Source organism: Mastomys coucha, unplaced genomic scaffold, assembly GCF_008632895.1.
Source record: "Mastomys coucha isolate ucsf_1 unplaced genomic scaffold, UCSF_Mcou_1 pScaffold8, whole genome shotgun sequence".
In the NCBI taxonomy this organism is placed as follows: Eukaryota; Metazoa; Chordata; class Mammalia; order Rodentia; family Muridae; genus Mastomys; species Mastomys coucha.
Genome location: NW_022196914.1, coordinates 30,893,602 through 30,917,954, shown reverse-complemented (window position 1 = coordinate 30,917,954; position 24,353 = coordinate 30,893,602). Strand labels below are relative to the sequence as shown.

General features: G+C 49.3%; 1 protein-coding gene across 2 annotated transcripts in view; it reads left to right on the top strand.

Annotated features, from left to right (window-relative positions):
- Positions 1–7,311: 7,311 nt before the first annotated feature.
- Tent4a (terminal nucleotidyltransferase 4A) overlaps positions 7,312–24,353 on the top strand; it is a 36,551-nt gene continuing 19,509 nt past the window's right edge. For both annotated transcript variants that reach the window (XM_031360023.1, XM_031360022.1), the window contains exon 1: positions 7,312–8,039. In XM_031360023.1, coding sequence (XP_031215883.1) covers positions 7,345–8,039 — 695 coding nt within the window. In that variant the 5' untranslated portion in view covers positions 7,312–7,344. The remainder of the gene's footprint in view (positions 8,040–24,353) is intronic.

The window sequence follows — 24,353 nt, the reverse complement described above, 5'->3', positions numbered from 1 at the left end:
ACAGCAGCGGTGGCTCCCCTGCTCACCTCTGAGCCCTCCTGCCCTAGTCCCTCAGCAGGAGCCTGCAGCTCTCAGCATCCCTCTCATGCCTCCACGAGGAATCCATCATGGATTCCATCACTTTACCTCCTAAGCAGTTCATGAGGGAGTCAGCACTATACACCTGCCAGCCCTCATTGCTTATGTTCTGGGAACAGCTAGACCAATTTCCAGTCTTCCTTGGGAATACGTATCCACGTTCCGGATGCGAGAGCTGTGCTGACCACTCCAGGTCTGGCCTCTCAGGCTCTTGCAGGACCTTCTCCATTTCTCTCTCCTCTGTTGTCCCTCCACAGGAAAGTGCAGGTAGGAGGTTGGGGGTGGGGGAAGCTCCCAGGGAAACGGCAATGATGGGAAGACACCTGGATTTTTGAGTGGGTGGGTGACACTGAGCCCCCACCCCCGACTCAGTTCAGTGGATCGAGAGCTGTTCTGCCTCACCTAGATGGGATCACAGACAGGAAAGACAGACACTAGCTTTTAGCAGCTTTTGTTTCTTTCCTGTGTGTGATGGAAGCCAGTTAGGGCAGCAGCAGGCAGGAAGCAAGCATCACTGACATTACCATTTCCATGCAAGCCTCAGGTATTGGGACCCTTGGGTCTTGGGCACTGTTGCTGTAGTTGGTTAATCCACTCTAATCTCCCTGGTGGCTGCGGTGGCTGCAGTGTTCCTTTCTAGTGTTCCTCTCTACTGCCCCAAGGCTCTGGATTCTTGAAACACACACACACACACACACACACACACACACACACACAGCAGCCTTATATTTAATAAGCCTTAAACAGCTCAATGGCTAGGCCACTCCAGAACTTGCATGTTGCCTCCCATCTAATACTCCTGAGTTATTATTTACTAAAACCTATATTCCATCTTTGCTACGCACACCTGATGGGGAGGGGGCTGGAGCCACTCTTCCCAGCTTCCCCCCCCTTTTTTTTAAAGTTTATTTCATATATGTGAGCACCCTGTTGCCCTCCTCAGACACATCAGAAGAGGGCATCAGACCCCATCAGAGATGGTTGTGAGCCATTGTCAGGAATTGAACTCAGAACCTCTGGAAGAGCAGTCAGTGCTCTTAACCGCTGAGCCATCTCTCTAGCACTCTTCCCCAGCTCTTAACATGACTGATATGCCTTTTCTGCTGCTTTCAAGCCTGGATCTTATCCCTTTCCTGGCATGGTGAACCTCCACTCTCTCTCCTGCGTTCCTTGCCCAGGAATTCTAAAAGTGCCACCTCTGTCTCCCTGCCCAGCCATTGGTCACTGGCAATTTTGTTTACCAATCAAAGACAACTGGGGGAAGGGACTCTTAGTGTCTTAATCCAGATGTGCAAATTCCTGTGTAATCTGGGGAGTCTAATTAATATAACGCAAGCAATAAACCAAATCCACAACAGGGCACTGCCAGAGCTCTCAGCTTTGGGTCCAAGCCCCGTGGACTTGAAGACTTGACAGTTCTCTGGAGGTCTTCCGGTGACTAGGGCTGCAAGCTCTTGTCAAATTGTTTCTAACCTGCTCTGTCATTGTCTTTCCTATTTCCTGTTGTCCTCCTGTCCTGACTGCTTTAGAACTAACTGTTCAGCTCTCCTTCTGATGTCAGTGGCTGTTGCAAGGACTCAAGTTCTCTGTCTCTGGTGAAAAGTATACCAGAGCCAGGATGCAGCTGGGGCACCTGCCACTTCTCAGGGGCTGAGGTACCTAGGAGCCGGATGGGAACTGGGCATCTGGTGCAGCTGGGATCATCAAGCACAATCGTCTCCTCCTCTAAGAGGTGGAATCCAGTGGGTCAGTGGACTGCTGGGCCTCCACAGCTTTGTCGCACAGTACCACCATTATAGAGATTCAGGCTTTGGGGTCTGACTGTAGGTATGCCCCAGGCCACTGCTGCTGACTAGGGACACATCAAGGCCAGGTGTCATTTGGCACACTCGGTCCTCTCATTAATGTCAGCATCACTGTTGCCACTCTCTGCTGATCCTGTCAGTAGTTCAATGTTTTCTACTGAAAGCAGGACAGGCCAGTCAAGAGAAGTCTTCCTTGCAGCTGATGCTGAAATGCCGTGAGAGGTAGGAGAGGGCCTCTTGGCCAACTCCTTGGAGCCTCAGCAGTCTTCTTACACAGTCTGAAAAGGGAGACCAATAACCAGCCATTTGCTTTCAACCAATCGTGGTTATTAGGAATTGTGTTTTTGACCAGTTGTGGCCTTGCTACAGTCTTCCCTCTGGTTGGGGACATTTTCCTTCTCTTCAAGGTAACAATGGTTTGAGGAGGCTTGTCATCACAAGCCTGGTACAGACTGAAACAGCCTGGCTGGGCCTTGCCTTCGAGAGCCAGGGATCCCCTGGAGTCTTTCACAGTTATTTCAAGGTGTCCATGGTATGTTCAAAATGGTTGATGCTGGCATGAGCCTTGTCCTTGCTGGCTGTTAAAGGGACAGGCTTTTTGCTCAAGGCAGCCCTAGTAACAGGAGAGAGCTCTATATTTAATTAAGGAGTCAAGCTACCCTATGCTAGTATCCCCCCTGGTCTGTCTTGGCTGAGCCCTGACACTGAGCTCAAATCCTTGTCTGACTGGGTAGAGCTGAGCCCCTTTCCCCACACACATCCCGAATGACTGGAGCAAAGCCCCCTTTCCCATACCCTAGATCCTTGGATAATGATGTATAGTTGAAATTCCTTCTCTTTCACCCAGATCTCTGGCTATTCAAATCCCTGGATGGCTGGGCGGAGTCCTGTTGCCTATACTCCCTGCCCATCTTAGGCCCATACTAACAGGGTTGTGTCAAAATAAGGCTCGCGCTGGGCGGTGGTGGTGCACACCTTTAATCCCAGCACTTGGGAGGCAGAGGCAGGCAGATTTCTGAGTTTGAGGCCAGCCTGGTCTATAGAGTGAGTTCCAGGACAGCCAGAGCTGCACAGAGAAACCCTGTCTCAAAAATAAATAAATAAATAAATAAATACATAAAAATAAAAAAATAAAAAATAAATAAAAAAAAATCAGGTTCTCAATAGCACATCCCATTCCAGCTTGAGATTACTCCCTAAACAAGTGGTCTTGTTTACTGACCCTAACTAAACCCTGCACCCATGACTCTTCTCTCCATCACCCTTTCCTCCTGTCCTTCCCTTCACACCCCAGCCTGAAAGGCATGGTCAGACTGCATTGTCCTAGGATCAGAGCTTTAACCAGATCCTCTGCTGTGCCACATCGTGACACCTGGTCTCCAATGCCCGTCAGTATGTGCGGGTTCCAGTGTTTGATTGTTACCCCTCCCCAGCCCTCCACCTGCAATGCAGCCCCCTGGTATCAGTCTGGAAGCCTTTCTTGATTCCCTCCCTCAGCCCCATCACCCTCTGTGCATTCAGGGCACACCCCTGCTTTCTCCACTGAGAATCTCTGGGCTCTTTCTCACTCAGAGGCTGTGCAGGTGCTGAGCGCATGACAGGGACCAGAATCTCTCAGTTACAGCAATCAAAGTGCCCTCTCATTGCCTTTCTCATGCACAGCCTCTGCAGGAGAGAGCGCCAAGAGATTCTAATATGAGTTTAGTCCCCCAGCATCCACATTGGGTGGCACACAACCATCTTTAATTCCAGTTCCAGAATATTCATCATCCTCTTTTAGCCTCCTCAGACATCCGTATGCATGCAACACACAAACTCACACAGACCACATACAACTAAGTAGCAAATATACCATATTTGCAATATATATATATATATATATATATATATATATATATATATATATACACACACACATATGTGTGTATGTGTGTGTAAAATATACCACGTGTGTGACTGCAGCATCTTTCACTAAAACAAAAAGACTATACTCAGACCCACTGGTTTCTATCAAGATCCTATCTGTCACTTGGGTTCACAGTGTGTTAAGAAATGATGGCTTGCTAGCTCCCAGCTTATGCACATCAGCTTGCTTCTTGTCCTCTTTAGCCACACTGAGAAACCCATGAGGTAGTGAGCCTTTGTGCCCTAGCAGCCTGCTAGCCAATGGTCAGCTGTCTGAGTGTGGTCCTCTGGGAAAGCCTACCTTTGGCTGTCCTGCTACGTGACTTACAGCAATATTAGCTGTGTGATTTCAGTAGGACCACTCAGGTGGTAGGCTGACTTTGAGAAAGACTAAACACTATTTGGCCATTGGGTTTGAAGGCGGCCTGCTACTTTAGCAGTAGTTGATATACCACTCAGCCTGGGAACTGAGGTCTAGATTTTCAGGTGTCACTGTGAGCCCTTTGAGACTTGAAGGGAAAGTATTGGGCTCGTTCTCTGTGGGAACTGATGAGAATGATCTCCCTGCCCAGGGTTTTAAGGACTGAAATTTACTCTCAGCATCAAGAAATATACAGCTTCTACGGCTGGAGATGGCCCAGCAGGTAAGAGCACCTGCTGCTCTTGCAGAGGACTTGGCTTAGGTTCCTAGCACCCACACTGTAGATCTATAGCTTCAGTTGCAGGGGACCTGACACCCTTCTGTGGCTTCCACAGACACCAGGCACACATGCAGTGCACTTACAATACATGTATACAAAGGTTTAATTATACACATAAAATAAAAAAATAAATAAATCTCAAAAGAAAGGAATATATGGCTTCTGATTTACATAAAAACATTTGCTCTGATTACAAAGACTTGTCTAGTAGCTGATTAATCAAAGGAGTGACTTAGCTAAAGGCAGCGGCAAAGAATGAGAGCGTGACACTACATGAAAAAAAGCCCACAGTGAAGCACTCTGAGAAGAAACTATTGACAGCACAGATGACAGACCCTGGAAGCCGGCAAGGGGATTAAGTGTGCATGGCCATTCTGCTCACACTCGCGGGAAGATTTCCCCTCTGTGCTACACTGTCCTGGAGCTGATGTCCAGCAGAGAAGAGGACAAGCCTGTCTCTCCTTGGGAACCTGCCATTTTGACAAAGTAGGGAGAACACCAAAAAACTGTGTATTGGATGGTGTAGTCGGTGAAATCAAAACGTGTTGAAGTCCCTCTCCTGGGTGCCTGAATGGCCTTATAAGGAAACAGATCTTCACAGATATTCTGAGGTTATGGTGACATTGTTAGCGTGTGCCCAATCCAAAGTAACAGGTGTCCTAAGAAGCAGACACAGGGAAAGTGCCATGGAATGATGGAGACAGGATAGTGATGTGGCTGAACAAGCAGTGCCAAGGACTGCCAAGAATAATAGACACCTGGAGGAAAGCAGGAAGCAGGGCTCATTTTCCTTGTACAAACCTTCTGAGACAACATGGTTGCTGACATCCTGATTGTCAGACTTCCAGTCTCCAGAACTGTAAAGGAGCAAACTTGTTTTCAGGGTGCCTGATCAGTAAAATCAGGACAAGAAATGAGGGAAGCTGAGGATGAAGTATTCAGTATAAGAAGTTACTTGGAAGTCCTTAAGACCTACAAAGGGAATGGAGGGATAGTGTGTGTCTAGGGAAGGTCGTGCCGACTAGCTCTAAGAGCAGGTGTAAAAGCTCTGGGGCAGGAGAGTACCTAACACTTGCTGCTGGTGCATATGGGGTTTTGGGACAACCTGGAGAAAAGGGGGAAGATGGGGTGGAGTCTGGCAGGTTAGCAAGGCTGTTACATTTTGATCAGTGAGAGAGTAAGCTCCTATAAGATTCTGAGGTAATAGACAACCAGATTTCTTAGAAATAACAACTTAAATATGTATGCACACATGTGTGGACATATCAAATGCTGGGATTACCTGCTGTGTGGGTTAAAAACTAAACGGGGCAAGGAAGCAATAAGGAAAAACCCCTGGGAGACACAATTTAAAAACAGACCAAAGACAAGGTGATTGGAAGGTCCAACGGGAGGAAAGGCAATAGTTTGGCTTTGGATGCTTCTGGCAGTAGCAGAGCCAAGAGGGCAGAGGGATGGAGGGCCAAAACTCGAAGCACTTTTGCCCCGATCCATTAAAAGTTGAGTTCAAACAAGAACTGTTTTTCTTTCCTGTAGTATTTAACACAACACACTCTTTCTTTGAGACAGTTTCAGGGTTTGCTTGTACTGTTTGCAATCGTCCTGCGTTGGCCTCCCAAACGATGGAATTACAGGCACTCGTGACCACACAAAGCATAGGCTCTACTCATTGGCTGTGATCTCCACATATACCGGTGGTCAGAAAACGCCCGAGACGAAACATTCATTTGCATTAACGCCACTGACTGAAGGCAGTACATGGCCCTTCCTTCTACCTTGGTACAGTATAAGAAGGGCCAAGTACTTTGTAAGGTTTGTTCCACGGTGGTATAGACCATGAGGGAAGCAGTTCCCTCATGCTCAAAAATTAGCGGAGCCCGGATGCAGAGGCCCAAGTGCGGCACAGGAAGAGCGGGCACCTGCTGGGCTGGACCCGCACATCAAACGCACAGGACCCTGGAGCTGCTTCCGACTTCATGGGCCGTGCCAAAGCAGGCGCGTCGGTGGAGCGCCCTGCGAGCGGCGGGCCACGCCGGACGGGCTCTGCCCTGTCACTCCACTGTACAGAACACGCGAGGAGACGGCGGGAGGGCGGAGGCTCGACCCGCAGCCCAATCCCGGTGCAGTCGCAGCGGTTTCGTTTTCCCAGGCGGCCGGCGACCGCAGCACGCCAGCCGGCGCGGAAACTTCCACCCGGCTCGCCGGCGTCTCTGCGCACGCGCGGCGCGGCCCACACAAGCGCTTACCCGTACCCCGCCCCCTCCGGCCCCGCCCTGTCTGTCTGGTCTGCAGGCAGCCGAGCCGCCGTCTCTCCGCCACCGCCCAGGGCGTGCAGTGCGCAAGCGCGGTAACCAAGGCGGCGCTGTCTAGTGAGGATTTGAAATCCCCGCGCGTGCGCACTGCGCCGCGGCCCGCGAGGGAGGCCGCGCCCCCGCCCCACCGCCCTCGCGCCGCCTCCCCGCCCCTCATTGGAGCGGAGGCGGCGGCCCCCATCCCTCTCCGTGCCCCGCCGCAGCCGAGGGCGTCTTTCCGCCGCCGCGCCGCAGGAGCACCGTGACTGACGGACGGCCCGGCGCTCTGGGCCCGCCCCCTCGGCCGGTCGCCGCCCCTCCGATGGCCTCTCCCCGCCGCCCGCACGCTACGCTGCCGCCGCCGCGGCCCCCTCGCCCTCCCCGCGCCGCCTGAGCCACCCGGACCGCAGCTGCGCCGCGCGCCCCACCGAGCGCCCCCGCGCCCATCCGCGCGCACCGGAGCGCGGTCCAGGCCCGTCCGTCCGTCCGTCCGCGCGGCCGGCCCGGGGCGCGGCGGGGGCGGGGCGCGGCGGGCGGCGCGGGCCCCGCGGGGGCGGCGCGTGGATGGATCCGCGCGTGGCCTGGATCCAGCCCGAGCAGAAGGGGCCGGCCAATGCCCTGTGGATGCAGATCTGGGAGACCTCGCAGGGCGTGGGCCGTGGCGGCTCCGGCTTCGCGTCCTACTTCTGCCTCAACTCGCCGGCGCTGGACACGGCGGCCGCGCCCGGGGCGGCGGGGCGCGCAGCACCAGCAGCAGGAGGCCCGGGGCCGGCGCCCGCCGCCTCGTCCCCGCCGCCCGCGCCCGGCCCTGCCGCGCTGCCCCCGGCGCTGCTGACCGCGCTCGGGCCCGCGGCGGACGGCGCAAGGCGCCTGCACAAGTCCCCGTCGCTGTCGTCGTCGTCGTCCTCGTCGTCGTCCAACGCCGAATCGGGCACCGAGAGTCCCGGCTGCTCGTCGTCGTCCTCCAGCAGCACTTCGCTCGGCCGCGCCGGCAGCGGCCGCACCTTCTTCAGCTTCGCCGACGGCGCTGCCCACGCACACCCGGGCCCACGCGGCCCCACGCCCGCCGGCTCGCCGCCGCAGCACCAGTTCCACCCGGGCCGGCGGAAACGGGAGAACAAGGCCAGCACGTATGGGCTCAACTACCTGCTGTCGGGCAGCCGCGCGGCCACGCTGAGCGGAGGGGGCGGCCCCGGGGCCCAGGCGGCGCGCCCCGGCACTCCGTGGAAGAGCCGCGCGTACAGCCCGGGCATCCAGGGGTGAGTGCGCCCGTGTCTCGGGGCTGCCAGCGTCGCGGGCACTTTAAAAACCTGGTTAGATCGAGGTCCACCAGGCAGGGGATTGACAGTTCGGGATGGGGGCCTGGGGCTACACTAGAAATCGGTTCCTTTCTTTCCTCGCCTCCAGGGCACGGGAGCGAGGGTTGGCTGTCAGAGTGGGAAGCGTCTATGCGTGTTCTTTCCTATAGACTAAATCGTGTGTTCTAGTGTAGTGAGGTTGAAGATATTTTTTTTTTTCCTTTTTTGAGACAGTAGGTTTTTGGTAGTGGTGCAGTTTAGCCTTCGAGTGAGGTTTAGAAGTGGAGTCTTGTGTGTGTTGAGGTTAACTCGGACGTTTTAATTTTGGTCAAATGTTCACAGAAAGACCATCACCTGGGGTTTTTGAAAACCCCCTAATAGTACTCAGGTTTTTTTCCTGTGTACCCACAGGAAGGTGTCGTTTTCATTTAAAATTTTTCCACACAGCCCAGAGGACCTTAGAGGTTTACTGTCCCCAGTGACAGCAAGGTGGGGGTGTTGGTCTGGAATTGCCCCAGGTGAGACTGCTCTAGCATGAAGCTCTTCATTCAACCTATTGACTTTTCTGAACATCTAGAAACAAAATAGTCGTTTGTAGTGTCAAGACTGGTGAAGCTCGGTTTGCCTCAGTTCCTGCAGCTCTAAAGGGCATCTAACCCCCGTCCCCACCCCACCCCCACGGCCTTCTCAGGGAGCTACATCCCCAGTTTAAGTCCACCCAGATGGTTGCTAGGTCCTGAGACTCCTTTAAGGTAACTTCTTAGGGGGGCTGTTTGCAGTTTGAGGGCTGTGGGGAACACTGATACTCCTTAGGGGGTGGCTGTTATATAGAAACAGTTGTCCCCCCTGCAGCTTGTTTCACCTGCGTTGGATTGGGATTCTCAAGCATGCACTACAAATCCAGGAAGAGCCTAGTTTCTTCTGCCGGTTCTCCACAGTGCTTGCTTGTAGAACTTTTGAGTCAGGTGTGGAGGAATAGATAGTGTGTGTGGCAGTGGACCTAAGGGAGGTTCTGGATGGTTACATAACTGTAATGGACATTGTGTCTGCGGTGAGACAGGCCCTGACCCCTGACAGAGTTCCGCTTATGTACTTAAGCAGCGGCAGCAGCGTTATCTGCCCCTCAGTGAGAGTTGGATCCCTTGAAGTGGTCTCTCTGGTGGTTTTTAAGCTGGTCAGCCTCTGTGTTCTTCTGTAGCGTTTGTTAGTATGTGTGCATCTGTGGGCTAGGTGTGTTTTTAGAGTCTGGGGTGCAGTTGGCGTGGGTGGCATGTAGTTCTCTTGATCCCACAAACTTTAAATACCCTTTCTGGTACAGAAGAACATTGTTACCTAGGTATTCACACTTGGCTTCTGTCACCCTACTCCCAAGTCTATAGTCTCTTCATACTTCAAGCACACTGTAACCACTCTCTGGAGGAGGCTGCTCAAGCAGTCCAAGACTGGGGTCTTCTGGGCACTGTGGCCTATTAGCCTGTGTCCTTCCTTGGTCGCCAATGCCAATGGGATGAGGTTCTACCAGCTCCCAGCTCTCACAAGAGCCTCCATTACTTCCCCTACCCCACAAGAGAGATGAAGGCCTGAACTCAGTGGTGCTTGGGCTCTGTTACTCTTCTTGCCTGAGCCCTACCTCAGATCCCCGTTTGCTCACTTTAGAGCACTGTGGTACAGGTCTCAAGAGGGCTCAGAAACCAGCTAAGAGTTTGGCCTTGAATGCTGCCCACGTATCTTTCCCATGCCTGATGACTCTTCCTTGTCTGTCCTGATTTTGTTGAATGGTGAATCCTGGAGGAAGAGCTTGCTATCGAGCTTGACATGTGTCCGTAAGAGGGCAGGGTACCTGTGTCTGCTTCCTGCTGTGACTGACCTCCCAGAAGGGTTGGAAGGGATTAGTAAACTGTGGTGCCAGTAGAGCTGGGCATATGTGTTAACAGTACAGGTGGCTCCAGAGATTGCTTCCATGTGGTTGGTTGCTCTTACGTGAACTGACCTTGGATGGCAAGAAAGGGACCTGTCTGATGCTAGTCTTGTGCTGTGTGGGGCCGGCACCAAGCCTTCCTCAGTGGCTTAGTAAGAGATACAAGTAAGGTTAAGTGTTGGCTTTGAGTGTGTGGCTCAGTTAACAGTGAGGGATCCTGTTAGTGAGAGGCTGCTGAGCTTTCTTTCTGCTCTGGGGATATGCCTTTGGGGGACTCTGCAGACCTCCAGAAAGGATGGGTGGTTTTCTGGTGGGGTGAGAGTCTTGGTCTCTGCCTGGTGGACGTGTGGCACCTGCTCATTCAGCGCTCTCTGGGAGGAGTCTGGCCTTGGAAACTGCTTGTTGGCTTGGGTTCGTGAAACTGCTAGATTGCTTTCAATCCCGGGTAGGATGAAGAAAATGGAAAGAGGAGAGGGCTTAGTGTCTGAGCTTGGGGAGTAGAGAAGGTGAGTTCTGCTGTGGGAGCTGCCCTGAGCACAGCTCTGAAACCTTTGTTAGGATATGGCATGCATACTGTCAGACATGCCCTCTGCATGAGCTTCTTGCCTAGAGATGGAGGCAGGCATGGGCAGGCTCTCTGGGTCCTCCCTTCCCCTTTCTCATTGTGCCTTCCGAGTCCTTAACTCTGACCCACAGTGGGATTCCTTTGTCCTGGTCAGTCTCAGTGGCTTTAGAAGGTGCTTCGGGTTAAAAGTAAAGAACAGTCCCCTGGAAGTGAGGTTTGGAGTGTGATCCTCACCCATTCAGCCAAATCCTTACTGGTGTCTTCCAGGAGTGCAAATGGACAGGGGAAGGCCCCAGACCTTGCATACACCTGCAGCACCATGACCCGAGTTGACTCTGTGAAGGTTGTGTCCTTCCAGGTGTGCCTGCAGTGGGCAGTAGTCATGTGCAGCTTCTCTGCAGCTCTCTTCACCATGGTTAGTCTTTTAATGTGTTCTGTGCCCTCGGTGATGGGAGTCCCATTGTCTGTCGGAAGCCCGAGAAGCCTCCAGCATCAGCAGTTACAGCTTGGTCGAGGTTGATGGTGCTCACAGGGCTGTGGGGTGGTTCCCTCCCAGCTCCATGCATGCTCTTTTTGCTGTTCTCTTGTGAGGGAGTCATAGCTTGATGGAGCAGCCAGGTTCCCTCTTCTGCAGCACAGCTCCTGCCTGCCTTTCTTCAGAAAGTTCCACTGGGAAAGCACAGGTGAGGGCCCTGTGGGTTGTGCTGTGGAACACAGGTGTGGTCACTGTTACCTCCCTCCCTGTCTTCCAGTGAGCAGCAGGGGATGCACAGGAGGGAAGCTGTAAACACTGCCTGTGCAGGTGACGGTGGCACAAGAGGTCTTGCTTTAGAGGTTTCTTTCACAGAGATGCTCAAGGTTGAAGAGGGAGGTGAGAATAGTATACTACACAGATGCTTCATTGTCATACGGACAATATTACCTCCTGTGCAACCTTCTCCAACTAAAGAGCACCACTCTCTTGTCCAGTTTCCATACAGAACTGGAAAGGCTAGTTAGATGCTGTCACAGGCGGCTGAGGGGAGTCCTGGAGAACTGCTGAGCCACGGCTTGCTCAGGATGGAGAGCTGATGCTGGAGAAGGCTGCCCAGGAGGACAAGGCCAGTCTTTTTAGACTAGAATATTAAACAGGCTGGCACAGTCCTTTGGAAAATCAAGATGCCCTAGGGTTGGGGAGGCTCTGGATTTGGTTCCTAACACCAAGGAGAAAAGAAATAGAAACAAACAAAAACCATAAAAATAAAAATGGAGTCCCTGAGTAATTTTGAAGAAAAAACGTAATGCTCATGCTGTGCAAGTTAGGAGGGTGTCCTAGTGTCCTGCTGCTGTGGTCTCTGGATGAAAAAGCAGGGCTGCTTTCCCCTTAGAAACAACATACTTGTGGCTTAAAAGTAAGTAAAAAAAAAAAAAAAAAAAAAAAACAAACTTTTTTTTACATACTGTTATTTATATATTTGGTTTTGATTCTTGTGTATGTGCTTGTGTGAGTTTATGTGCATTACATTTACAAGTGTCTACAGTCTCTAAACTGTAGTTACAGGCAGCTGTGGGCAACCAGATATGGGTGCTGGAAACAATCTGGATTCTCTGCAAGTGCTCCCTAACTGCTGGACAGTCCATCTAGCTCTTTAAGTAGACATTTAAAAGAAAAAAAATCTATAACTTTAAGACTTGTGCTTCAATGTCTTAGTTATTTTTTATGACAGATGTGAGCTTTTGGGAATCACCTTGGAAGATTTCATACCAATATCCTTTGGGAGCACAGGTACCAGTGCACCATAGACAGAGAGGATGCTGTGCCTTATACTTAAGAAAGTAATCCTGGATGCTCAAGTTCAGAGACTTATTTTGATGATGCAGACAGAACTTAAGCTGCAGGAGTGCCTGCCCTTTCCAGGAACCATCTCTAGTGCTTGCCATAGCCAGTGTTGCCATGTGGAGGCCAGGTCAGAGGCTCTGCCCAGCCTATCAGGGTTCCTTTTCCCTTAAGCAAAGTTGGATGGTTTGCTAACCCCATAAGGCTACCCAGGAGAGTGGCTTACAGCAAAGTCAAGCCGGTGATGCTCTCTGTATGCCTCTGAGCAGAGCAGCCATGTGGCCTTCTCATTTGGCATGTGCATGGACTCAAACAGCATTGAACTCTTGATACGTCTCCATTGTTCACTGTTCTGTGGTCAGGTAGCAAAGTCCAAGTCCAGTGTACTGGGCTTGGACCAGTTTTCTCATCAGTCACATCCTTCTGGTCACTTGAGGATGGCTTGGGTGGGTTCTCCATTCATCAGGGCAGAGGGCTGCGTGTCAGCTGTTTGTTGTCACATCTGTTTCCAGGGCCTACTCACAAGCACATTCCTGCAGTTATGGCACTTGGGGAGACTCCTCTAAGGGCTCACATGATTTCATAGGCCAATTCAGATGGTCTGTCTTCAGGTCATGCATTGCAGTGTGATCCATCAGAGCCACAGGTTTGGGCATGGGACGCCGTCTGCCACACAAACATTGTTTAGTAGGAAGACAGCACTGTTGTGGGAAGAGGAGGCCATGGTTGTCTTGTCTAACACTCTGTCTTCTGCTTGGACATCAGCCCATCGCAATGACTCTTGCATATTGCCAGTCCTGTCTTCTGGCTTGATTGTCACCCCTGAAGCTAGGCTAATTGATGACAAGAACAGTGTAGTGTGCACTTTTCTGTGCCTCTCACAGATGAACCATTCTTTAGTCTGCCATTTAAAAAAGTTTATAAAAGAGCCACGTGATTGCACAGAAACTGTTCCAGCCATGAGGGCACCTGCATTGATGAGATTGTCATGGTGGCCCATTTAAGTTGCCGCTTGATAATGACAAAATAGCCCATCGTTCTGTGTAAGATGTGGCCAACACCGGATCTGCAGGCTCGGTTGATGGGGATGATGGTTTGCCTATGACCTCAGCTGCAGAACATGTGCCGCCTCCTGGAGGAGCAGTTTTGCCTTGTCTCTTCCTGAGTCCCCATCTGAATCTTTAGTTCCTGTGGAGTTAGCTTCTACTGTCCCCTGCCTACACTCCCAGGACCAAAGACATGTATACTAAGAAAGATGCAAAAGACAGATAGATTTTGTGTGCAAAAGTAAAGAAAACTTTTTTTTTTTGTCTAAGGCATTTTAAACATAGACTGTGATTTTTGCGGTGATTTTTCTTTTTACACGCAAAACAGTATGTTAGTTTTTCTCTGAGTGTAACTAAGGCCCGTAGCGTAGGATGAAAACATTAACATACACACAGGATGAAAAACATGTAGAAAAGTCTCGGAGCTGCATCTGAAAGATATTCGCATTTGCTTACATCATTTTCTTTTTAAAAACTGGATAACAACAGAAAAGTCAGAGAACCTGGGTAAGTGTGGAGACTGACTGGACCACCTGCCGAGTGTTGTCATCTGTGCTGCTTGCTGTCCTCCTGCATAAGCTGGCTGGGCTGTGTCAGGGCTTGGACTTGTGGGTTCTGCACAGGCTTATCTTTTCCCAGATGACAGGTCATACTAGATGGGATGTCCCTATGAAAGGGACATCCTTGAATCAGTGGCTTGTGACACTTATTTGCCTTTTAAAAATTTTTTGTTAAATTTATTTATTTACATTCCAAATGTTACCCCCCTCTTGGCACCTTCTCCCAGAGTTCTTTGCCCCATTCCCACTCCCCTTTGCCTTTGCTCCCCCACCCACCCACTCAGCCACCCAAACTTCACCTCTACCTGCCTCCAGCATTCCCCTTCCCTGGGGCATTAAGTCTGTACAGGATTTAGGCACATCCTCTCCCACTGAGGCCAGACAGGGCTGTCCTCTGCTACATATGTACTGGGGGCCACGGACCAGTCCATGTATGCTCTTTAGTTGGTGGCTTAGTGTCTGGGAGCTATGAGGAGTCTGGGAATCAATGAGGGTTAGTTGATACTGTTGTTCTTCCTATGGGGTTGCTGCTTTGCACAACTCTGTGGCTTTTCCTGATGTTTGTTTTCTGAGAAACAACAGTGGACATAACCTTCAAGTTCTAGTCCTGGGAATGATTGGGTCACAGAGTTGAACTATTCCCATTTTTACCTCTGTTTATTTCTCGTATTGGGAAGCATGCACTTGGTTTTGAGAACATGCTTCATTAGCCCAGTCACATACTTGGGGGTGTGGTTCTGGCTGGTTTTACCTGGGCTCTAACTCCTACACCTCAGTTTCCCCACCTGAGAAGTGGCCTGTGACATAACTCAGTTTGTGAGTTGGTCCGCATGTGAAAGAAAGGCTGCTCCTTTCCTCTTTCCTCCCCTCAGGAAATGGAAACCAAAAGTGGGCTACTTGTTCCTAACAGGAAAGCCTTCCTCTTTGTTTTCTTAAATAGACGAAGCTACAGTCTCTTAGAGAGGGTAGGTGCCAGTGGCCGCAGATGACCCTTCCTCTCAGTTCTTTGCCACTTCCTACACAGAGTTAGTGGGTTTGGAGGAAGGATAGCAGTGTGCCAGGGAGCCACAGCAGGGCAGGGTTGCACAGTCCTGTGCAGAGGAGGACATGAGTGTCTGTCCTGGGTAGCGGTCACTCTTCGTGTGTACTAGCTAGCACTTGGAGGGTGGCCAGTGCAGGTGAAAACTAATTGAACTTTAATTTATTGACTTGTTTTGTGACACTGGGAGTCAAGCTGAGCACCTTGAGCATGCCGGACAGACATTCTGCCAGTGAGCACCCTCCTGAGCCCTTATTTAATTTTAGTTAAAATTTAAATGGCCCTGTGTTTGGACAGTGCTGACTTTGTGCAACTTTATGTTTTATTTGAAATAGTTTAACTTGGTAAGTTGCTGAAATAAATTGAAACTCAACAGCAGTAAAAAGAGAGTTGCTCAGTAAGTTGCTATGGAGAAAGCTCTAGAGTTCATGTTTCTGAGTTTCCAGTGCAAATCCTTTATGAAAGGCTGGTATCTTCGTGACTGAAGCAGCATGGAGCATTCTGAGGAGTGGAGCATTTCTGGTCAGCATGCAGACGACTAGTGGGCTGCTGGTAGGTTTGCGAATAGGTTGTTTTTGCAGATCTCCCCAGTTTTAACAGCTTCCTGCCACCATCTCCCAGCAGCTTCTGTGCACAGGAACCTTGGAGGCTAGTGAGCCCTGCTCCACTTTCCTTTTTGACTTCCTGGTTCAAAGCCACACAGAATATTTCTTATGTTTTACAGGCACAAACCCAGTCTAGATTAGCTAAAATGGTCTGGCAAAGAGGTCTGCACTTGTTCGTATTGCTATTGCTGTTGCAGAGGGAGACAGCTACCACAGATTTAGCAGGGCACTAGGCAAAGCCAAAGGTAAATTCATAAGGGGCCTTTCCTGTGCCAAGGATCGCCTTTCCTAATGAGAACGCATAGATTCAGAGCCTGCCTATGCTTCCTCTGTGCATCTGCTTGCTTGCAGAAGGGCACAGGAAGCCCTTTGGGACTGGATCCTGCTTCCTGGGCTGTCTAGAGGTTGAATTTGGGGAGAGGTAGAGAATCTGTGAGATTCTGACATCTGGAAGAGCCTGCAATCCCAAAACAGCTCATTTGAACAAGATGAGAACAATTTTCAGGAGATGCTCTGATCTTATCCAAGGGTCACCTAGGAAGTGATAGAACTGGGCTCCATGCAGGCTTCTTGCCTGGCAAGTCCATGCCTTCCAGAGAGTGAGAGGGAACATGAGTTGAGAATCAGAAGCATGATTTGGTAAAATGGCAGAGACAAGAGGTGAAGCATAATGAAGAATATTTTGGTCACAGGCATCTTCTCTAAATTGAAGTAACATTTTAAAAAATGAAGAGCAGCTATGTTATGGTATCCAAAAGTAAAGAGAGCACTTGGCATGCTCTGGAAAACAAAGGAATTCAGAGTATAGGTACCAGTTACCTCATGAATGAGTCATCAGAGACTAGTGTGTGCATAGAAGCTGGATGGCAGGATGTAAGGTCACAGCGTTGGCATGACACTCTGAACTACAGGGTGGGCTACTGCATAGTTTGAAGCTTGTGGGGAGTGGCTTGTGGCTGGAAGGAAGCTCACTGTGCATGAAGCTTTCCTTAGTAGGTGGGCTCTGCCTCTTCCCCTTAGTTCTCACCTGGCTGTAGCCTACTCTACTAGCTAGTTAGAGCCATTACCGGCCCCACTGACCCACACTTGGGTCAGGCCTCTCTATTATCCCTTTATAGAGTGTTTCCCGCTGCCTTCCAGGATGCTCCAGGAGGTATGGCACTGAGAGAAACAATCCACCCAGAGTAGCACAGCACAGGACTGTCAATGGAGCCTAGGCCCTATGATTCCCTGACTCACTCATTAACTAGGAACAAGGTAGAGGGGCTTGCCCAAGAGGTGAGATTGATAGGAGCAATGCTTGTGAATTCCAGACTCTGGCTCCTCTGGAGAGAGGCCAGATGCTGCCAGGCCTCTTTGCTCCTGAGGACAGGTCTTTGAACGTCCCCAAGGAATGTGAGGGACACTTCTCACTAATCTAGCAGCAGAACAGGGAGCTCTGTCCTACTAGAGAGGGGCTCTTCACCTTTCTGTATAGATGTCTTTTCAGAGCATTGATGCCTATTCATTTAGTCATTGTTTCTTGACATAGGGGTAACCCCTGCTGATATAAACTTGGGGCTATTCAAGAGAACAGCTGCTGAGATTACAAACATGAGCCATCATTTCTGGCACCAATTTTAAAATACTGATGGTATTGGTAAAACTGGTTCATTTTCTTAAAAGTGGAAGCTTTAAAGTAACTGAGTCCCATCACCCAGAAATTGCCAAGATAATTAGATGATCACAGATGGTTTTCTCCAAGATCCTGTAGATATTATTTGGAGCCATTAACAAAAAAACTCACTGGAATCATCTTCATGTAAACTCTAGTAAATTACTTATTTTGCTTCAGAAGAAATGTGCAGTTTCAGATAGAAACACGGGCTCCTGAGAGTGACCACTGTGGCTGAGAATGTAGACTGATGAATCCCTGAGTGCAGAAGGTCATGCTAACAAGGCATCGGTTTGCTCTTAGTGTATGGGCTGAGAAGTCCTCCCTTCTGTGGCTTCCCTCCTGACTGAACATAAGGAGTTGCTGTGAGTTTGCTATTTTGTTGTGTGGTTTCGTTCACTAGCATTTGTTGATTGAGCCCTTACGGAACCAACGTCCTAGGCTCTGTTTTCCGGACATTCACTGAGGGCTGTGCTGGTCCTCTGTGCTGTCTTGTGCTTCATTAGCTCTGCAGAGTCAGCCCTGCAGAGTCAGCCCTGCATCCCTGGGTTCTGGGTTGCTCTGTTCTGACTCTGCATGTGTAGTTTTTGCCTGAGATATGGTTTGATGGTTCTTCATACTGCATAGAGGCTGCTGCCAGTACCTTTTTGTGAGGGACTGGATAGATACATTTTTGTAGAGTGGATTCAGGGCTCTACTCCCTGAAGCCTGTTGTGGCCCTATAGGGTTGCTTGGCGTTCTTCCCATCTCAGAACAGTGCCACCAGCACCTGTCCTCCGAGGTAGGCCCTTGTCTCCTCTGGTCTGAAGATTGATACTAATTGCTGACCTGTCTAGACATCTCTGTCCAAGCAGGCCTCTTTGTGAGGCAGAGTTTTCTGGACCTCAGATGCTTGTGCACTGTAGGCTGAAGTTGGCCTGCAGTATAGGGGGAGGCTCTATCAAGTCCTTGCTCCAGTGTTGCTGGCTCTGCCTTCCTGGGGTGACAAGTGTCTGAATGTCTGTCCATCTTTGGATGCTGCTTGCCTTCGCTCTGCCATTGACACCCAGAAGCCTTTTCCCAACTCCTGACTTTTCTCTACATTAGGGACATGTTCTCTCTGATTTTTTTCTGTGGAGCTGGCAATGAGGTAACTTTCCTTTCTGGGTTTACTGTTTTTGTGATACACTGCGTTCCTTACACCATCCCTCTTACCCTACCTATGCACAGCATATTTCCCCTCTGCTCATCTTAGTATAAGTCTTAATACTGACTTGCTGTGGATATTCTCCTATGGAAGGAGCTCCCACCCCCAACCCATCTGCAGTTCTGGAAGTCTGCCTGTTCCATGGGATGACCATTCTGTAGTCTGCTGATACCAGAGTGTGGGCAGCAGAGGTTCAGGCCAAGCTGGGGCACTACCTTGTTGGGACCTGGACTCTGCTTTGAGTTGTTTTCTGCTTTCCAGGGTCAGTGCTCTTGGCTTACCCCTGGACTTCCTAGAAGGCCTTGTGGCCTCTTGTTTACAGTCAGCCCCTGGGGACAGTAGTCGTCCTGAGCTCCAGCACTAAGTCTGCTGCTGTGTAGGGATGCTGCCTCCCCTCCATTCCAGGGGTTCCTTGCCTGGGGGCCTACTGTTTGTGTCCAGCTGCTGCTGCTCCTTCCTGTCTCAGCCTCAGCACCAGCTCCTTGGAAGGTAGTCACTGACAACTTGTCCTGTGCTGCATGAGACCAGTTTGAATTTCTTTACTTACTCCTGTGTATTCATTTCCCCTATCCCCAGGGAAGACTCTTCTAATAGAGGAGTGTGAGCAAGGGCCTCAGTTTTTTTCTGTCTGGCTCACTGGTCTGCAGAATGAGCCACACAGGAGGTCCTCACTAAATAACTGGAGTATGTGGGTCCCTTCTGCTTTCTCTACTGCAGTATTAGCAGAAACCTTTGGACCTGTTGTGTTATTTTCTCTCCCTCTGTCTTAATTCCTGTCTTTTCTTTCTATATTTTTGGTAAATTTCCACTGTTAGGGTCCCCCTTTTCTCATAAGGTCCTTTTTGTCCTCTTGAGTGAGGATTGCTACTACTGCCCTGGTCCCAGTTACCATAGGTGGGACTGTGTACAGAGTGGTTGACAGTGGTGCCAGGATTCTACTCAGTGGCCAGTGTCACACAAGAGAGGCCCAAGCAACTGTCACGTGCGGGTGCAGCCGTGATGCTTCCTTCCGGTCTGAATGCATCAGCAGAGTTCTCTGCATAGTCCCTGGGCTTGTGCCTCTAAGGAAGCTGAGTGTTTGGGCTGCTGGGGGGAGGTGGTACCGTTCAGGGGCTAAGTCCTTGAGAATCACACAGCCGCTGTGTGGAAGGGTTGCCCTGACGTATTTCTGAGCAAGGTGGGTGTCTGAGTCTGAGTTTGCTGCAGTAGCCAATGGCATGGAGTGGATCTAAGATGTGTCCCTTAGATGCAGTGCAAAGTGGCCCAGTCCTGTTAAAGCCTGTCTCTCTGCTGCATTTCAGTATGCTCAGTGCCTAAGTACTGGTACTGCTTCATCTAGTCCAGGGCTTACCAGATGTCCCTCTGTAGAGACCGAGGGGCTGTAGCCATGTTGGAGGCATTGCCAGCACTGCGGCAGGAAGTGCATACTATATAGTTAACACTTTGTTCTTGGTGTACCTGCTGTTGAGAAGTGATGCTCTTGCTTTGCCTGCTGAGTGGCTCTTGGCCTTTCTCGGTGTCCTTGGGTTTGCTCGGCCTGGGGCATCATCTTGAGTCTCCGAGCATGCACATAGTGCCTCTTATAAGCCCTCCCTCTTTAGGCTCTGGAAGGCTCTTGGACACCTATCTGTTCAGAATCCAGATTGGTAATGTTGATCAGAAAGCTGCAGAGCCCTTCCTCTTCATCTTGTGTATTAACCTGTTGTAATTAGCTTTAACTATAAAAACTTGACCAGACTGGTCAGTGGGCTTGTCTGTGGAGGATTGACTTCTTGTTAAAGATGTGGGAGGAACCCCAACCTGCAGAAGACAAACACCATTACCTAGGGAGGCGGTCCTGGGCTATATGAGAAGTCTAGCTAAGCATGAGCCTCAGTGAGCCAGCAAGCACCATTCCCCTGCTTCAGGTCTGCTGAGTACTTGGTGTTGGATGTCCTTCAATGGTAGACTGCAACCTGGAGATGCAAGCCACATAATGATGGGCTGTGATCTGGAAGTATAACCACATAAACTCTTTCCTCCCCAAGTTGCTCTTGATCAGAGTGTTTTATCACAGCAACACCATTTTAACCCTAGCTTTGTCTGGCTGCCCAGGGAGTAGCTGCTGCACAGAGATCTTCCTTCTTTCTTCAGCTTTCTTGGCCCAAGCCTGTCCTAAGCAGTAGAGCTGTCATGTCCTCCCCACCCCACAGAGCCTCGTGCCCTCTATACCATTTAGAATCCTGTGTGGAAGATAGGTACCAGAGAGATCCTTGTAGCTACTCAGAACAGCTAGTGGGAGTCCCTAAACACCGTGGGCTCAGCTCCAGCCTACAGCCTTTCACTCATTTTGAGCCTGCAGTTAAAAAAAAAAAAGTATGTTTGATAGTCTGAGACAAGGTTTTCTAATTTGTTTCTGATTCAAAGATTTCTAATTTGTTCAGATACTAGTTGCCTTGTGACATAATTAAATAAAAGTGATTTGTAATTAGTTCATTAGCCTTGCCAGTTAATGATGCTTTAAAGAAGATTACCCGCCCTTAGAATCGTGGAAGCAGCTCACTCATTCATCTGTGGGTACTTGCTCAGCAGCCCATTCCTTCTGACGAATAAAGAGGCACCTGCAGCTCAGTGCAGTGGGTCAGTTGTACTTGTATCTAAGAAAGCTGCAAGACCCTTCTGTCCTGCCTACTCTGTGTGTACTACTTGGTTCTATTAACCTGCTGCTGTTAGCTTGACGGGTGCATGTGTGTGTGGGGGAATTGTTTAATTTCAGATGTTTTTACTAAGGGACTCTTCTGGCAAAAATGGTTCCTGAAGTTAAAGTTTTTTTGAGGCTGGGTGTAGTGGGCCACACCTTTAATGCCAGTACTAGGGAGGCAGAGGGTGGTGGATCTGTGTGAGTTCGAGGCCAGTCTGGTCAACATACAAATTTCAGGTAAGCCACAGCTATGGAGTAAGATCCCGTCTGAAACAAGCAGCAATAAACACTGAAGAAGTTGGAGGAGATGAGAGAATAAATTAACAGTTGAGGAATTGAGGAGTTTCAGAGTTTTGATTAGCAGAGTCTAGAAAGGGAAATCAGTGCTTGAAGTCATTGCAGGTCCCAACATCACTTCCCAGTAGAATTGGGAACTGGTGGGATGAAAGGGCAGCTCTTCAGGTAAAAGAGGTGAGGGTAACAGTTATAGAGCCGTGGGCCTGTGGACAGCAGAGAAGCCTCATGCTAGCACCACAGTTGGTGAATTACATGCTGTAGCAATACCCAACACCCACCCGTTCTTCTTGTGTGTGCTTTCTCACTTGTACACGTCCCCCCTTTCTCCCCTCTTTTTTATTTTATGTATATTAGTGTTTTGTCTGCGTGTGTCTGTGCACCAGGTGAGATCCTGGAAGAATATGTTGGGTCTCTTGGAATTGGAGTACAAATAAATGGTTAGGAGCCTCCATGTGGGTGCTAGGAACAGAACCTGGGTCCTCTTAACCCCTGAGCCGTATCTCCATCACCAGCTCTCTTTTTCTTTTGATAAAGGTGTGATGTGAAGCCTGATGTCACATTTGGGTGTTTCTCTGCCTGTTCTTGTGTGGTTCTTGTGTCTCAGCCATGCTTGCTGCACACCGAGGCTCTGCTTCCGCTCTGTTTCCTTGTGCTCCTTACTAATACAGTGCAGCTGCTGGCCTAAGGTTGAGAACACAGGCAGTACCTTTGAACAGTGGGGAGCCCAGGCCTGAAGGTCTGGAATCCTGGGAGTAGAGAAGGAGTCAGCTTTGTCCAGGTAGGACTGGGAGAAGGCATAGGAACCAGGAACCTAAGGTAGGAGCTGTGTCGACCAGCTTGGATTTTTGCGTTGGCCAGCTTGGATTTGCTTGGATTACCTGGGACATGACTTCCAAAGTGAAAACCGTTCTCTCAGGCTGGCCATTGCTTTCCTTGGTAGCCAGATTTGGTATGGAGAGATTTGGTTTGGCTTAATAGCTGGGATCCTTCTTAAGAATAGCCCAGAGATCCAAGCTCTATGTCCCTGACTTGGGCATTAAAAACAGAAACTGATGGAATATACAGAAGATGTGAGAAAATTTGTAGTATTTTCCTCTGGGATTTTTTTCTGAGATGGTCCGGTGTGGTCCAGGCTGGCTCCAACTCCCTATTCTTATGCCTCCAAGTGCTGGATTATAGACATGGACTACACATTCCTCCTGCATTTGAAGACTGGCAAGCCCCAGGGTATGAGCGGGAAGCTCTGACACTGAGCACACAGGCCTCTAGCACACCTCTTTGCCAGTTTCCTTCATCTGCCCCTGGTGGAGGCTCCCACCAGGCTTCCAGGCCACCTGAAGCCAAGCGGTTTTTCAGCATTGTTCTTTAGCTAGCAGGTACCCCCGAGCAGTTTGTAATATTTACATCCCACTTGTCATGACTTCAGAAAAATAACTGCCTTCTTGATAGGACCACAGCACTGGAATTAGGACACCTGTGTTTTATGGGCACCACTTCTTGCTCTGGGCACTTATAGGCCATGGCCTTACTTATCCCTGGAGGAATGCTAGCCACTTCTTTGTGGCCCCAAGTGAGTGATCAGATGTATGATTGCACACTGTGTTTTACTGATGGCAGGGGTTTTGCTGTGGATCAGAGGACACTTTCCAGCTCTCTTCTCTGGAGAGTCAGGGAAGGCCCTACTTGTAAAGATGCAGGGGAGTGAGGAAGCCCACGTGAGGCTGAGGGGCAGGGAAGTGACAGTCTCCTGCTATTGGTATTTCATACACACCTTCAAAGGTTGTCCGTATGTGCTGCCTTGCTAGTGGAGACCTGGATTCATGTTTTGGCTCTTGGACCTCTCTGTCTACAGGATGTTTGAGTGTGGCTAGTTTGAGCTATGCAGGAGATTTTCAGGAGCTAGCCTCAGTGTTCTCTTGTGACTAGGCCCGTTATTAATTTTTCTTTCTGTCTGAATGCTGTTCTCATCCTGAACTCCTCGGCTCTGGACCTAGTGGACAGCCAGCAGGAGTTCCTGTGAATTTGTGTGTCTTTCTCAGGTTGTGTGTGTTGCCTATCATGAGGTGTGACTCAGAATGCCTTGGCTACGGCTTAAACCTTTGGCTGGCTACCATGCTGCACTGCAGTCCATTGAAAAATGTCTGTCGTGAGGGTAGCTTTTGGACTGACATTGTTTTGAATGCATTTTTAAAGGTTAGTCATAAATACATTAATGTTTGGAACTGGCTCACAATTCGCCTGTGGAGCTACACCATACTGTGAGTTTTTGTTTTTGTTTTTACTTTTTCTCTCTCTCTCTTTTTTTTTTAAGTTTTATTGCATTATAATGAGAAAAGTTACATGATTTCAATTTATCTGAATTTGTTAACATTTAAAAACATTTTAAGTAAATAGAATTAAATCACATTCTTGTTTTCCTTTTGTACCCCAACTCCTCCCAGAGACCCCCTTCAATACCTACAATATCTTTTTTTTGTCATTTTCTTTAAAATTTATAAAATATAACAAAAAGGAGTATTGTAAAAGTTGTTTGATATAAAACAACCAATTTAACAATTTAACAGTCTTATGTAGATGCTTGTTTATGGCAATACTGAAAATACATAACGTTTTTCTCAATATAAATTTTAAATAACTACAAATGTATTAACTGTATATTTCAAAATAATACATCGCTATTAATATTTTCTTAAATGAACATGAATATATAAAGTGTTTTTGTTTGTTTTATATTTAGTAGAGCTTAAAATCTTGGCTCTAACTGTGGTAACTTGGTATAATAGTTACAAACATCAAGCAAAGCATTCAGTTTTACTCTTTGTTGTTCTCTTACAAAACCCTTCCCAATTTAATTGTCTACATTTCTTTTGGGTATATAAATGCTTTTAAAATATGTAAGCTGTTCTGAA